The following is a 17,549-nucleotide window of genomic DNA, read 5'->3' as shown; positions in this document are numbered from 1 at the left end:
CGCTTGCTCCTGGTAACATGTGCACTGTGCCAAGTAAGCAGATACTCAATCCCTATGCGTATATTTTTGAATGCTCTCAACACACACAGAAATTATAATTATGTAAGATGGTGGAAGATTCACTACTCTCATTGTGACCATTCCTGGTGACTAGTTTTATGGAGGTTGAGAGACAGAGAGCAATAGAGAAGAGACCAGGAATGTGGTTTCATGCCGGCACCAGGCCCTAGCAATAACCCTTGTGGCCCACAAGCAAATAAACAAATAAATTCAATGAAGTTCTGGAGGTCCAGCAGTAGCGCAGTGGGTTAAGTGTATGTGGCATGAAGCACAAGGACCAGTGTAAGGATCCCAGTTTGAGCCCCTGGCTCCCCTCCTGTAGGGGGTCGCATCACAAGCTGTGAACCAGGTCTGCAAGTGTTTATCTTTTTTCCCCCTCTGTCTTTCTGTCCTCTCTCAATTTCTCTCTGTCCTATCGAAAAACAACAACAGCAATAACAACAACAATAATAACCACAACAATAATAAAAACAAGGGCAGCAAAAGGGAAAAAAAATAGCTACTAGGAGCAGTGGATTCTGATGTAGGCAGGGAGCCCCAGCAATAACCCTGGAGGCAAAAAAAAATGAAGTCCCTACGTTTATGCAGTGCTAAATCGAACCACATGTCGAATGATATTCTAATTCTTATCAAACTCACAAATTTATTATACTATTCTAATAATAGCTAATAAAATAAACCTACTTAGGAAAATCGGCTCACAAACCAGTTTAAAAAAAGTAAATTCTTTCAGAATAAAATGTGTTAAAATTCTATTTTAACTAGAAAATTTAAGTTTGGCTGTCCTAAATGTTACCATATTCAATACTTTCCCAAGAAAGTTTGCAGTAGTCATTAGATTACAAGTCCCACCAGGTATACATTTTATTAGGCTACATATGTGTGTGATATAGTCTTGTACTGAATTTAATTCTCAAAATTTTTTTGGAAAGTAAATGCTATATTGAGTAACTTGAGTTTAACCAAGAAATATTACAATATTATATTTCAACAGCATTTGAAATTAACATTTAAATCAAACAGTCATTCCTTCTTCATTACCTAGAATAACCCTGGTCTCTTAAAAGCAAAATAGTCTGGAAGAGATATGACTCTTAGGAATGAGAATGGAGAAGAAGAAGTAGACGTACTAAGAGAATGGGGAGAGAAACTAAAGTGATTCTTCCAGACAATAAGAAAAGAACTAGGTAATATTTTACTGATATGTTAATATATCTTAAGATATATACACTTTTGTTTTGATCCTAAATTTAAGAACTTTTTTGGATAAAGAAGATATGGTATATACATACAACAAAATACTACTCAACTATTAGAAAAAATCCTGCCATTAACAACCACATGACAGGAAATAGAGAGGAGAGGAATTTTTGTGGTGGAAGTGGTAAGGAATTATACCATTATTAGTTATAATCTTGTAAATCACTACATATATATAAAAAAAAAACACCAACCTACATACCTGAAATTTCTGGGAGCTCTCAATTTTAATGACCTTTCTCTCCCACTGATTATGAAGGCCAGCTGTGTTCTGTTGCCATAAATGCTGAACAGGACTGTCACATGCAGTTTGAAGTCCTGCTGTTAATTTGCCACTCACTTGACTGGAGAAGTAATAAAAGGTAATCTGCAAAAATAAAATAAAGTAAAATAAAACGATGAATGTCCAAACAAGAATATCCCAAATATAAATTGTATTTAAAAGGCCATGTGCTTTCCAATACCTGACAAGCAAGCTGGTCATTTGTAGGAAGAAATATCCTGGTTCTTAAATTTGAGGAAGTAGATTTCAACTGAGGGACCAGTGACAGGAAATGGGCTATAATATAAGAGTGAGAGTGTCAGGCTCAGTATTTACTGTTAAACTTCCCTGAGACATCAGGCAATCATGGGTCTTACATTTTCAGTATGTCAAGATATTTTTTCTTAACAAATGAAATATTTAACCCCACCAGCTGTGTGGAAACAACTAATTTTAACTACGTTCTTTATTACACTGTCATGGATTGCAGTTCACAACCTAATTTACCTCATATAGGAAAGTTCAAACCTGGCAAAGATAAAGTATAGAAAAGAAGCATTACACAAAAATTGCCACCAAAGTAAGCAACACAGTGGAGGATTCAAGAGAGGTCCTTGTTTTCTGAGTTTTCTCTCGAAAGAGTTGGAATGTATATTTTTAGCTTTTTCTAAGGTTATGGTAAACAACACTATGCCCTGCAGTACAGATAATTCCAGTAGACTGCTACTATTTAGAAATCTATACAGATGGAACATTCATTGAGCTTTTCACTGATTTCCTGTGTACATTTTAATACAGTGTGTAATCTGGGAACCACTGTTTTTTGCGACTCTATTTAATGTGTGACTACTTGTCCAGAGGGAAAAAAAAACTGATGCTGATAATGATCACAGTGATATAATATGCCAGTTAGTCAATGGTATTTCATAGCTGGCTTGGAAATCAAATCTAATTGTCACATCATTGAAAGTCAATAGTAAAATTATGAAATCTGAGAAATATCTTCTTCTCTACTCCTAGTCCCAAATTACACTCCAATTAAACAGAGAACAGTTACAATAAGTGACTAGTTATAGATATAGTCAGAGGTGTAATTGAAATAACTGAAAATTTCTCTGAGAGCATACTCCCTGGAAAAGTTATAGAAACATAATTTAGATGAAGAGTTAGTACCATAGTGATATAAGTGGACTATCACTAGTTTGCTCCTCTTTCATATTCACCAGGTAAAGCAGATATCAAGTAAGTGAGTAATCAAGCAAACATAATATGCCAAATGGACATGTTGCTTTAGGCTTTTTCTAATATTAATTAGAAATACAAACAATGACAATATTCAATAGATCTTAAGATGCTTCTTATAAAACATTCAGCTACTTCTTCTTCTTTTTCTTCTTCTTCTAGCGCTTGCCATTCAGCTACTAATAAATATCTACAAGATATATGGGAGCAATTATTTTCCCTTGTCAAGGAAATTAATCATATTTTTATTCATTTTCTTATTATATTTATTTATTTATTGGGTAAAGATAGCCAGAAATCGAGAGAGAAGAAGTTGACAGGGAGAGAGACAGAGAGACACCTGCAACACTGCTTCACCACTTGCAAAGCTTTCCAAACCCGGGTATTTGAGCATTGCAATATGTGCACTCAACCAAGTGTGCCACCACCTGGCCCCCTATATTTATCTTTTAAAATGTTTTAAAATTAGATTTGATACATTAAGCTACTACATACTTGAACAAAAATTTCAGTAAAATTTTCCAGATCACTCAAGAATAAATCACTTAAGTATTCAAGCAAGATACAATAAATATATACTATTTCATTTGGTATACATAATGATATTATAAGTTTTCCTGTATTTTGTCAAAAATTAAATAAGATTAATTTTCAACTTATAGTAAGAAGCAAAGTTACATATATATTTTTTTCTGGGGTTATTACTGGGGCTCAGTGCCTGCATTACTAATCCACTGCTCTTAGAGGCCATTGTTTCCATTTTTTTTAATAGCATGGGACAGAGAGGAATTCAGAAAGGAGGGGAAGAGAGAGGGGGAGAGAAAGACATCTGCAGACCTACTTCACTGCTTATGAAGCAACCCCCTACAGGTGGAGAGCCAGGAACTTGAACCTGGATCCTTGCATGGGTCCTTGTACTCAGTATTTTATGCACTTAATTGTGTATGCCACCTCCCAGGCCACAAAAGCAAAGTTTTAAATTATGAAATAGGTTAAGACCTTTAACATTCTGTCTAATAATACCCTTTCCTCTCACAGGCAAAAGAAGTGTGTGTGAGAGAGAGAGAGAGAGAGAGAGAGAGAGAAAAGAGAAGAGAAGAGAAAGAGAAAGAGAGAGAGAGAAAAAGAGAAAGAGAAAGATACAGAAAGACCAAAGCCCTGATCAACCCTGGCTCAGGCATAAAAGTCTTTTGCATAACCATTATGCTGTCTCCCCAAGTCCTCTATCAGATTCCTAATTCTAATTTCAATTTAGTGAAAATCACAAGACTGTTTTAATATACACACAATTGTACCTCACCTATCCCATACCCCTAGAGCATAATTATAAAATTTCCTTAATTCACCTTGCAGCTGAGCCTTAGAGAGGAATACCATGTTTTAGAAGCACTCTAGCTTCCCCAGGGCTTTTGTCAACCTGTCCAAAGTATAAATGAAAGAAGCAGATCTTTAGCAACATAAACTGTGCATATGACGGCTCCTTCAACGGACACCTCCTCATGCTGACTAACCATCCAGAAGTCTTCAGACGTTGTAAGAAATAGAGTATGCAATCAATGCTTGGTCTACACAGACTCTTCTGACTTAAGGGAGCACAGTAACAAAAACACTTAACTCACACTTCAACCACTTTATCTACATCACATTCATTTCTATTTATGATTCCCAAAGTGATTTCCATCGTGTGCTTATATGCATACAGGCAACAACAGAGAATATCTTCAGAACATAGTTCAAATAATCTGGTAGTGAAATGTTAATCATTAAAATGACAAAAAAACAAAAATAAATGGAATGGTTTTAGTTACAACCTTAAGTGTTCATGCCAAAAGGCTTTCAGAAAATTTGTTTTTCTCAGTTGTTGGAATAAAATCCCAACACAGTCCAAGTTTGATGACAAAGTAAGGAAGTCTATAAAAGATGAAAGCAACAAGAACCATGAATCAAGGGTTGAAGGATAAGCTGGATAATTTTGGCACTGTTACTAATATTGATCCCAGGGAAAGATAATGTAGAATTTTCAGGCCTACTTTTCCTCAACTATTGAGAGGCAGCCTTGCTTTCCCCCATTTAACAAGTCCTAAGTGATTAATGAGAAGGATTGTGAGCAGAAGAAACATAAATCCTGCTGCCTGCTACAGAGTAACCCACTGGCTCAAAGGAACACACAAAAAAGTGAGTACTTTAATAGTGAGACAATATCAACTTTCAAGAACATTTCCCCAAAAATCACACAGCAGGAATGGATCATTATGACAAGGTCTAAGGCCTGAAGCAAAGGTCAAAATGTCAGAAATTTTGGAAAGGGAATAATAATGTGTCCAACTGTGACAGATATATGGACTGGTTCACATAATAAAGAGAAAATTATAGTCTTAGAAACTATCTCCTGCAAGTTCATCATTTTTATTTATTAAATTGCTTCCAGTGAACCATAAATTTTGTCTCATATCTGTTCATTAAACCAAAAAAGTTCAACACAGCCACACAGTATTAGCTAATGGTATCTCTTAAAGATACCCTTAGTTGTAATTCTTTATCTCTGTTAGAAACTTGAAAATGAATGCTATCGTATCTACTTAACTCTGCTTCAGTGGTAAAGAGCTTTGCTAGTGACTTAAGAAAATATATGTATTGAATACAGTGGTGATGTTAATGAAAATATAAATGTAAAAATTTCTGGAAATGTACTTATCCTTAAAAGCAATGCCCATAGAAAGGGTTAAGGCAAATGAAGATATTTTATTTTTAAAAATTACTCTCATTAAGAACAGTGAGTTTCATGTTTTTTAATTTATTTTTATATTATTATTATTTTGCCTCCAGGGTTATTGCCAGGGTTTGGTGTTGGCACTACGAATCCACTGCTCCTGGCAGCCACTTTTTCCATTTTATTGGATAGGACAGAGAGAAATTGAGAAAGGAAGGGGAGATAGAAAGGGGGAAACATAGACAACTGCAGACCCGCTTCACTGCTTGTGAAGTGACCCCCCCCACCCTATCTCCACCCCCTGAAGGTAGGGAACCAGGGCTCAAACCGGGATCCTTGTGCAGATCCTTGTGCTTCGTACCATGTGCACTTATCCCAGTGTCCCACCATCCATCCCCTAATGGTTTATATTTATTTTTAATTTAATTTTTATTTTATTTTTTATTACCAGCAGGGTTATCACTGGGGCTTAGTGCCTGCACTCAAATCCACCACTCCCTGCAGCCACATTTTTCTTTCTTTTCATTTTCTCATTTTTCCAGAGCGAAATTGAGAAGGGGGAGAAACTACAGAGGGAGAGAGAAAGACTCACACTCTCTCTCCCTCTCTGTTTCCCCTTCCCTCTCAAATACTCTCTATCCTATCAATAAAATAAATTTAATTAAAAAAAGAGAATCTCTCTAATCTTTCCTTCTGCTTCATCTGATTCTTCTACCTCCCTCTTCTGCTTTTAAGAGCCCATGTGGCTACAATGAGCTTCTCAAACAGTCCAGGATAATCTTCATATTTTAAGGTCAACTGATAACAATTACATATACAAAGGTCCCTTAGAGAAGTACCTAGCTGTGTTTGACAGAATAACCAGGACTTGGGAATCTTAAAGAGAATGCCTATAGAATTCTGCTTACCACAGTTAAAGAATTAAAGAGGTATTACCTGGATTCTTTTTTTTTTTTTTTTTTTTTGCCTCCAGGGTTATTGCTGGGGCTCGGTGCCTGCACTACGAATCCACTGCTCCTGGAGGCCATCTCTCCCATTTTGTTGCCCTTGTTGTAGTTGCTATTGTTATTGTTGTCATAGCTGTTGTTGTTGTTAGGGCAGATAGAAATCGAGAGAGGAGGGGAAGACAGAGATGAGAAGAGACAGATACCTGCAGACCTGATTCACTGCTCGTGAAGTGACCCCTGGTAGGTGGGGAGCTAGGAGCTCGAACTGGGATCCTTAAGCTGACCCTTGCGCTTTGCACCATGAGTGTTTAACCCGCAGCGCTATCGCCCAGCCCCCCCTTTTTTTACTTTTTAAAAATGTGTTTATTTATTTATTTATTTTTATTCTTTTTTTGCCTCCATGGCTATTGCTGGGGCTCAGTGCCTGCACTACAAATCCACTGTTCCTGGAGGCCATTTTTTCCCCCTTTTGTTGCCCTTGTTGGTTTACTGTCGTTATTATTGTTGTTGTTGCCATTGCTGTCTTTGCTGTTGGATAGGACAGAGAGAAACTGAGAGAGGAGGGGAAGACAGAGGGGGAGAAAAAGATAGTCACCCACAGACCTGCTTCACCACCTGTGAAGCGACTCCCCTGCAGGTGGGGAGCTGGAGCTCAAACCAGGATGGTTTTGTTCGTCCTTAAGCTTTGCGCCATGTGCTCTTAACCTGCTGCGCTATTGCCCGCCCACGCACGCTTTTTTTTTTCTTTCTTTCTTTTTTCTTTTTTCTTTTTTTGCCTCCAGGGTGATCATTGGTACTCTGTACCTGTACTACAAACCCACTGCTCCTGGCGACCATCTTCTTTCCATTGTTGTCACTGCCATTGCTGTTGTTGGATATGACAGAGAAACTGAGAGAGGAGGGGGGAAAGATAGCCACCCCTGGGCCTGCCTCACTGCTTGTGAGGCAAACCTCCTGCAGGTGGGGACAAGGGGGCTCAAACAAGGATCCTTGCTCTTTGTACTATGTGCACTTAATCCACTGTGCTGCCACCCAGCCCCAACTTGGATTATATTTTTCTATTTGTTCCACTGTCCTTTTTTTTTTTTTCTTTCCACCGGAGCACTGCTCAATTCTGGTTTAGGGTTGAACCTGGGACTTTGGAGCCTCAGGCATAAAAGTCTCTTTGCATAAACATTATGCTATTTACTTCCACCTATTTGTTCCATTGTAAAGTATTGACTAGCCCATGAATCCTAAAACAGTTGAGTTCTTATAACTTCTTCCTTGACTAATTCAATTGCAGGGCACACAGAAGCAATGTGACTACTCATTATGGTTGCCAGACTTCATTTACAGGAACCTTAAAGCTGCTGAATCCTTTCCAACCACTTTAAATTGGTAAAGTTCCCTGCCTGTTTTATTTGGCAGAATTTCAGTCTACTGATCTTTTAGTTATGGTTCAAGATATATGTCCTTTGAAATTTATGTTATATGTATTTCAATATGCAATTATTTGCTTTTATGTATTTCTGTTGAGTACAGACTTCTTACTTGTGGCCGAATTAATTTGGAGAGTAATATAGCTATCTAAGTTTGAAAGATAATTAATCCATATACCTATAAAGATAAAATTGCTGCCAAAAAGAAAGCATGTGATACATACGGAAAAGTTTCCATATTTCTACAGAAGAAATACAGAACATAACTTCAGACCTAATAAATGTTATATTATTTACTTTCGGATACACGACAGCTTGACTATTTATTACATGGTGAAATCTCACTGATGTATCAGTTAATTCAAATGATCATTTATGCTAGGAATTATTTCTATTCCAGAGCCAATGTATTAATTAAGTGTGAAATAAAAGAAGTGTAGAAAGATACTGGATTACCTAGTAAAAATATGTATCGAGTTTGTTGAGGAACTATGAATAAAACAGTATCTGCAAAACACATACACTCACACACACCTTACTTAACCCTTGTCACAGTGTAAGCCTTTAGTTATCCACAGGAACCTGTGAGAAGAATTGCTGTTTGTTTTTTAAAACATAAACCTAGCTGTTGACACAGACAGAGACTATTTGGTAACCCAGTTTGATGAATCCATCACTTAATTGCAAGTATATCTGAAGGCCCTCAACAGCATATGGAGCAATGTAAATGTTCAATGAAATATTTTTTTAAAACTATTCTGAATAGATCCATAAAGGAATGAACATTAATTTTCTACTTTTCCAAATAAACAGTAAGACTATAATGTCTGCGAATTCAATCTAGACTGTGACTGTGGAGTTCTTTTCTGCATTTCTGGTTAATTGCTATTTCTTCTTCATAAATGAAATAAGTCCAAGTCAATGTCTAAACAATTTAGCCTGCCAAGTATTAGGAATGAATTATGGTCCCAGAACCCTTCAGAAAGAGCACAGAGCACTTTAAAACATGCTGATGGTTAGAAAAAGAGGAGGGGAGGGGATTTATATAATGTTTATGTTAGAAAAAGAAAAAAATCAATGATAACCAAAGAAAGGGCAATAGAAGGCTTTAAATACAACAAAAAGGAATACAACAAATAGGGAAATAGTCTAATGGTTGTGCAAAAAGACTCGAGGCTCAAAGGTGCCAGGTACAATTCCCAGCACCACAATAAGTCAGAGCTCAGCAATGTTCTCATTTTTTTTTATTCTGACAGAATTCTGTTGTCTGCTTAGCCTACAGAATCATAAAAGGGTGCCTAGGACAGTCATGTCCACTAAAAATAAAGAGAAGAATTCTAAAAAGTACAGGCTAGTAACAGGGATGCTCTGTAAAGGAAGTGCCCAAATACCTAACTAAAAGTGAAGCATATGTAGGTTTTAGCAGATAAGATTAAAACAACAAGTTTAAATTTGAATTCCAAGTAGATTATATATGAGCGACACCATAGATAAGTTAGCCTTTCTTGTTGAACTTAGCATAATAAAAAAAAAAATTTTACACACGTATGGACATCTAATCTTTGATAAAGGTTCCCAGACTATTAAATGGGGAAAACAGAGTCTATTCAACATATGGTGTTGGAAAAAATGGGTTGAAACATGCAGAAGAATGAAACTGAACTACTACATTCTGAATGTAGTGAAACTGAACCACTACACTTTGAATTTCACCGATTTCAAAAGTAAATTCCTGCCGGGCTGACTTCGCGGGCGGGAGACAGACGACTAGGGACTCATGGCTGAGCTGGGAAGCAGTATCTCTTTATTCATGTGGAACACAGCACAATCTAAGCTAAGCTATCCCTAATCACAATCCTGTCCTTATATATATACTCACCAAGTAGGGTAGAAACAGGATGTGACATAGAGAGGGTGGAGCAAAAAGAGATTGGTGAAAATCAGGGTGTGACAAGGAGAGGGGGCGGAGCAAAAAGACATCGTGAACCAGTGGGGATTAAACCAATGCCCTGGAGACAGGGTGGTGCTTAGTTAACAGTGGTTTATGTAAATATAATACAGTGTTAAGCAGGGGGGATTAAACCAATGAAACAGAAGGGGTTTTAGAAGCAGAATTAGAAGCATACCAACAAATTCCAAGTGGATCAAGGACTTGGATGTTAGACCACAAACTACCAGATACTTAGGGGAAAATATTGGCAAAACTTTTTTTCGCATAAATTTTAAAGACATCTTCAATGAAATTAATCCAATTACATAGAAGACTAAGACATGCTTAAACCTATGGGACTACATAAAATTAAAAAGCTTCTGCACAGTTAAAGAAACTACTACCCAAACCAAGAGACCCCTCACAGAATGGGAGAAGATCTTTACATGCCATACATCAGACAAGAGGGTAATAACCAGAATATATAAAGAACTTGCAAATCTCAACAAGAAGACAACAAATAACCCCATCCAAAAATGGGGGAGGACATGGACAGAATATTTACCACAGAAGAGATCCAAAAGGCCGAGAAACACATGATAAAATGCTCCAAGTCTTTGATTGTCAGAGAAATGCAAATAAAGACAACAATGAGATACCACTTCACTCCTGTGAGAATGTCATACATCAGAAAAGGTAGCATCAGCAAAAGCTGGAGAGGTTTATGGCAACAAAGGAGAGGTTTATGGCTGGTGGGAATGTAAATTGGTCCAACCTCTGTAGTGAACAGTCTGGAGAATTCCTCTCCTGGGGATATATCCTAAGGAATACAACACACCCATCCAAAAAGATCTGTGTACATATCTGTTCTTGGCAACACAATTTGTAATAGCCAAAACCTGGAAACAACCCAGGTGTCCAACAACAGATGAGTGGCTGAGCAAGTTGTGGTATATATATATACAATGGAATACTACTCAGCTATAAAAATTGGTGACGTCACAGTTTTCAGCCGATCTTGGATGGATCTTGAAAAACTCATGTTAAGTGAAATAAGTCAGAAACAGAAAAATGAACATGGGATGATCTCACTCTTAGGCAGAAGTTGAAAAACAAGATCAGAAAAGAAAACACAAGTAGAACCTGAACTGGAATTGGCGTATTGCACCAAAGTAAAAGACTCTGGGGTGGGGGTGGGTGGGTGGAGAGAATACAGGTCCAAGAAGGATGACAGAGGACCTGGTGGGGGTTATTGTTATATGGGAAACTGGGGAATGTTATGCATGTACAAACTATTGTATTTACTGTTGAATGTAAAACATTAATTCCCCAATAAAGAAATTTAAAAAAAAGAAAAAAGAAAAAGAAAACACAAGTATAACCTGAACTGGAATTGGCGTATTGCACCAAAGTAAAAGACTCTGGGGTGGGTAGGGAGAATATAGATCCAAGAAGGATGACAGAGGACCTTGTGGGGGTTGTATAGTTATATGGAAAACTGGGAAATGTTATGAATGTACAAACTATTGTATTTACTGTTGAATGTAAAACATTAATTCCCCAATAAAGAAATTAAAATAAATAAAATAAAATACAAAAAAAAAAACTTTACTATCAGTTGAACTCTATATGTCAAACTCACATTCTTATGGAAGTTGTAAGAAAAACCTGTTCCATTATGGTTTTTAAAAAGTTTCACTTTATTTTTTGTCTCCAGAGTTATTGCTGGGGCAGATGCCAGCACTCCTGGCAGATATATATATATATCTTTCATTTTTATTGGATAGGACAGAGAGAAATTGAGAAGGGAGGGGTAGATAGAGAGGGAGAGAAAGACCCTGCAAACCAGCTTCACCACTTGTGAAACAACCCCCTGAAGGTGGGAAGCAGAGGGCTTGAACTGGGATCCTTGAGTTGGTCCTAGTGCTTTATAGTATGTGCACTTAACCCAGTGTGCCACTGCCGAACTCCCCTTTTAAAAGTTTTACAGTTGGGAGTCCGGCGGTGGTGCAGTGGGTTAAGCGCACGTGGCGCAAAGTGCAGGGACCGGTGTAAGGATCCCGGTTCTAGCCCCCGGCTCCCCACCTGCAGGGGAGTCGCTTCACGGGTGGTGAAGCAGGTTTGCAGGTGTCTATCTTTCTCTCCCCTCTCTCTGTGTCTTCCCCTCCTCTCTCCATTTCTCTCTGTCCTATCCAACAACAAAAGCAACGTCAACAATAGCAATAATAACCGCGACGAGGCTGCAACAACTAGGGCAACAAAAAGGGGGAAAAATGGCCTCCAGGAGCGGTGGATTCATGGTGCAGGCACCGAGCCCAGCAATAACCCTGGAGGGAAAAAAAAAAAGTTTTACAGTTATTTCATACTTTACTGAAGTTCTGTAGTAATGGAGAAATTCATAGTATATTGTCTTAAAGCAATGCTGTATACATTTAAAATTAATACTATATTTTAATCACTCTACCCTGAACTTCAATAGACTTCAAATATTGACATTATGATATTTCAATGTTCTAATAGATTTTCAAAATTAGTGTTAAATAGTTCTCAAGGCATTAACAGCATAGTGAAAAATATCATTTTGAAGCACTGACTTCAAATACTTGAATGATCTGGAGAGTAAGCTTCAAAGAGTGAGTTAATCAAAGCTTTTATTAATACTCAAGAAACAAAGTTTTTAAATAGGAAGAAGAGTACTGGAACAAGACAGTTTTTCCATAAGCATTCTTAAGCAGCTAATATCTAAAGGCAGAGCATTTTTATATTTCAAATTATTTGTAGGGAAATACTCATATTTTATATTTAATCATAATTGCAAAAGGTATCTCCATTAATAAAATCAATAGCCTCCAAAAATTATGCCAGGCAATATTTTGATTTACTTTCCCTATGAGTTTTGTAGTATTGCTATTCTCATTTGATAGCTGGGGATATAGACCACACAGCTAGCAGCTGGAAAGAGCCAGAATTCACACCCATCCAGTTTACCTTCTAAGGTCTAAAGCAACCCAGGAAGAATGGGATCTTGCCATATACCACCTCAAATTTTATGTTATATGACCTCATTTTATCTCTGCCTAGATCACTTAAAAAAAAAAAAAACAGGGCAAAATGGAAAAAGAGAAAGAAGAAAGAAGAAGAGGGAAGAACAGAATTATAGCTACATACAGTAAAAAGAGAAATATCAGGTATTCTGCCAGAAAAATGAAACTGATAAAACTAAATAACTATATGCTGTGAGAAAACTTAAGAGTAAAAGAAAAAAAAACTGGCAAGAGTGTTATAGGGATACAGAATGGGGCTAATCACAAGATACTGCACCAGGTAAGCATGAGGTACCAGGATGAGACCACAACCTAATGTAACTGAACCCACTATAAGTTTTCAGTACACTGATGTATTATTTGTCCTGGCTGGGAAGTTGCTACTAGTTTAATGTGATATTTTTAATCATTTTTTTAAACATTTTTTTAATCCTAAAGAAAATATTTTCATATCAAAACAAGAAGCTCCATCTTCAAGAAGTTAAAGTGAGGAAGACAAAGATTATTCAGAAATGTATGAAATGTATGAAACATTGACTTCCCTGGGAGTCGGGTGGTAGCGCAGTGGGTTAAATGCACATGGCGTGAAGGATCCTGGTTCGAGCCCTTGGCTCCCCCACCTGCAGGGGTGTTGCTTCACTAGCGGTGAAGCAGGTCTGCAGGTGTCTCTCTCTCCCCCCTCTGTCTTCCCCTCCTCTCTCCATTTCTGTCCTATCCAACAACAATAGTAATAATAATGATAACAAGTGATAATAATGACAACAATGTTAATAAGTGTAACAACATAGGCAGCAGAGTGGGAGAGATGGCCTCTGGGAGCAGTGGATTTGTGGTGCAGGCACTGAGCCCCAGCAATAACCCTGGAGGCAAAAAAATAAATAAATAAAAAGAAATATTGACTTGCCTGTCTGTCAGTTATATCATGACAAGTGTTACCACCATATCTTATTTAGTAGAACAACTATCCTATGAACTAAGTAGCATTATCTTCCCTTTAAAACACTGAGGAAACCAAAGCTGAGAAAGTAAAAGTTCAGAATCAAGCATCTAGTAATTGGTAGAGTCAGGATTCCAATCTGCATGTGCAGCACTTATACAAATGTTTTTGTAGATACAGTCAGAGAGAGAGACATAGGCAGAGAAAGAGAGTGAAAAAGCCCACAGCACTGAAGCTTCATTCAGTGTGGTGGGTGCCAAGCTCAAACCTGGGTCCTGAACAGAGCAAAGCAGTGGACTACCCAAGCGAGCTATTTCATTGGTGCTATGCAAACAACTAACATCCAATTTAGAAACATTTGCTTTCTTTAAATTGCTTCTAAGGACATACTTACAATGAACAATTCTTTCTATTTATTTAAGAAAAGCATCACTCTAAAATCATCAACTTCAGTAATTTATACCGGACAATATGCTTCCTCTCTTCATATCATGTGCCAGCAGCTATGAAGGCAGGTGTGGAGGTCAGTTTTGCTCACTAAACTATTTTAATCGCCTGGAATAAAATGGTGGCTGAGTTATTGAAGGAACTCTTGTAGATCATTATTAAATACCTAATAAAAAATGTTTTAAAGTGAGGAACCACTTGGAAGTCAACTAGGTAGTCTACAAAAACTTGGGATTCTATTCACCCTCAGAACATAAGAGGCTTGAGAAGAAAGAACAGAACTGGAGGCATCACACTCCCAGATCTCAAATTGTATTACAGGGCCATTGTCATCAAAACTGCTTGGTACTGGAACATGAATAGACAAGCTGACCAGTGGAATAGAATTAAGAGCCCAGAAGTAAGCCCCCACACCTATGGACATCTAATAGTTGACAAAGGTGCCCAGACTATTAAATGGGGAAAGCAGAGTCTCTTCAACAAATGGTGATGGAAAAATGGGTTGAAACATGCAGAAGAATGAAACTGAACCACTATATTTCACCAAACATAAAAGTAAATTCCAAGTGTATCAAGGATTTGGATGTTAAACCAGAAACCTTCAGGTACTTAGAGGAAAATATGGACAGGACTCTTTTCCGCATAAACTTTAAAAACATCTTCAATGAAATCAATACCGAAACAAAGATACCCCTCACAGAATGGGAGATCTTTACATGTCATACATCAGACAATAATTTAATAACCAGAATATATCAAGAGCTTGCCAAACTCAACAACAAGAAAACAAATAACCCCATCCAAAAATGGGGGGAGGACATGGACAGAATATTTACCACAGAAGAGATCCAAAAGGCCGAGCAACACATGAAAAAAATGCTCCAAGTCTTTGATTGTCAGATAAATGCAAATAAAGACAACAACGAGATACCACCTCACTTGTGTGAGAATGTCATACATCAGAAAAGGTAGCAGCAGCAAATGCTGGAGAGGTTGTAGGGACAAAGGAACCCTCCTGCACTGCTGATGGGAATGTCAATTGGTCCAACCTCTGTGGAGAGCAGTCTGGAGAACTCTCAGAAGCCTAAAAATGGACCTATCCTATGACCCTGCAATTCCTCTCCTGGGGATATATCCCAAGGAACTCAACACACCCATCCAAAAAGATTTGTGTACACCTATGTTCATAGCAGCACAATTTGTAATAGCCAAAACCTGGAAGCAACCCAGGTATCCAACAACAGATGAGGGGCTGAGCAAGTTGTAGTCTACATACACATTAGAATACTACTCAGCTATTAAAAATGGTGATTTCAACGTTTTCAGCCCATGTTGGATGGGACTTGAAGAAATCAAGTGAAGTGAAATAAGTCAGAAACAGAAGGATGAATATGGGATGATCTCACTCTCAGGCAGAAATTGAAAAACAAGGTCAGAAGAGCAAACACAAGTGGAACCTGAACTGGAGTTGGTGTATTGCACCAAACTAAAAGTCTCTGAGGTGGGTGCAAGGTAAAATACAGATCCTACAAAAGGATGGCAGAGGACCTAGTGGGGGGTCGTATTGTTATGTGGAAAACTGAGAAATGTTATGCATGTACAAACTTGTATTCACTGTCAAATGTAAAACATTAATCACCCAATAAATGGGAAAAAAGAAAATAAGAGCTACTAGAAAGAACTGAAACTAGCCTACCCCAAAGCAAAAGGAGTGTGGTTAATTGATTTGTGTAATAATATCAAGTTTAAATACTACAATTCTCATAGAGTCCAGGTGAAAAATCCCAGTTGCTAACTAATGATCCAACTCCTGGGGTCCTCACTTATTTCTTAGTGTAAATCTAGCTTTCCTGTGATTTGGACCTTGGAGAGGAGTCTTTAGGGAGCTCAGAGCCTGGACAGCCAATGGGGGCCAGACCCAGCAGGTCTCAGGGATCCTGAAGGAGGAGGGGCTTCGGTGAAGAACGAGGAAGAAAGTGAGTTGATACTGAATCAAGCTCAAGCAGACATCTCCATAATGCTCAAGCAAAACTTTATTTTTATAGTCACATAAGGCTTAGATCATTAATACAAAAATCACCAAGGTATAGATTATTAATACAAAAATCACCAAGGCTTTGGTCACTAATACAATAATCACAAAGGCTTTGATTATTAAAACAAAAATCATCAAGTAAGAACAGTACAGGTAGGGAATATTTCCTGCTTCATGGAACATTTACATTCCAGGGGTATTTTTCTCCCTAGAGATCACATCACCATTTCTATGTCTTTTGTTATTCCTGTACCCATGTGCTAGGCAGATGTCCTATTGATTAAGATTAATATTCTATTATGTATGTATGTTTATGCCATCCTCCTGTCTCTATGCATCAGAAGCCATAGAAAGTTCAAGCTTGTTATGTTTGTAGGGGCCTTAAACAAATTGACAGCCCCATTTTTATAAAATCTGTTCCATTTTTTCAAAAAAAAAAGAAAAAGAAAAATCCCAATTGCTATCTAGATAGATTTTCAAAATTCCAGGATAATTTGATGTGACATCTTAGAAATAATTTTTTATCATTTTTTTCTTGGGGGGGATAATGATTTACAGTGCAGTTGTTAAACACAAGTACAAGTTCTCATCTCATAAAAAGTCTCCACAGGGTTAAATGCCATTAAGTGCACATGGTACAAAGCACAAGGACCAGCACAAGGATCCCAGTTTGAGCCTCCAGCTCCCCACCTGCAGGGGGGTCACCTCACAAGCAGCGAAGCAGGTCTTTAGGTGTCTGTATTTCTCTCTCCCTCTCTGTCTTACCATCTTCTCTCAATTCTCTTTGTCCTATCCAACAGCAATGAACAATAATAACAACTATAGTGATAAACAAAGGCAACAAAATGGGGGGGGGGGGGATGGTCTCCAGGAGCAGTGGATTCCTAGTGCAGGCACCGAGCCCCAGTGATAACCCTAGAGACAATAAATAAATAAATAAATAAATAAATAAATAAATAAATAGTCTTCGCAGAACACTTTAACCTACAGATTATGTCCCTTTACATCATCATGCACCAGGAGCTTGAGGTTCTCTTTACCCCCTCTCTGCCCAGAGTCCTCGGCTGTGGTGCAACTCACCAAGTCCGATCCAAGTTTCACTTTGTGTTTTCACTCTGTCCTTAAGAATCTAACATTTTTAAAGATTAAAAATGCATTAATGGGAGCTGGCACTGTAAAGTGCCAACTTAACCATGCATGTGTGCTTGACTTAGAGGCCATGGCTACAGGAGCACCATGCACAGCATCAGGGAA

At 37.8% G+C, this 17,549-nt stretch overlaps 1 protein-coding gene across 1 annotated transcript in view; it reads right to left on the bottom strand.

Annotated features, from left to right (window-relative positions):
- The window catches only part of MALRD1 (MAM and LDL receptor class A domain containing 1), a 580,642-nt gene that overhangs the window by 545,287 nt on the left and 17,806 nt on the right, over positions 1-17,549 (bottom strand). Inside the window, exons 3-4 of the mRNA XM_060192257.1 lie at positions 1,785-1,879; positions 1,523-1,687 (exon numbers count right to left, since the gene is read on the bottom strand). Of these exons, the coding sequence (XP_060048240.1) occupies positions 1,523-1,687; positions 1,785-1,879 (260 nt within the window). The remainder of the gene's footprint in view (positions 1-1,522; positions 1,688-1,784; positions 1,880-17,549) is intronic.

The sequence above is a fragment of the Erinaceus europaeus genome, chromosome 6, assembly GCF_950295315.1.
Source record: "Erinaceus europaeus chromosome 6, mEriEur2.1, whole genome shotgun sequence".
Lineage (NCBI taxonomy): Eukaryota > Metazoa > Chordata > Mammalia > Eulipotyphla > Erinaceidae > Erinaceus > Erinaceus europaeus.
This window is presented reverse-complemented; position numbering and strand designations above follow the sequence as displayed.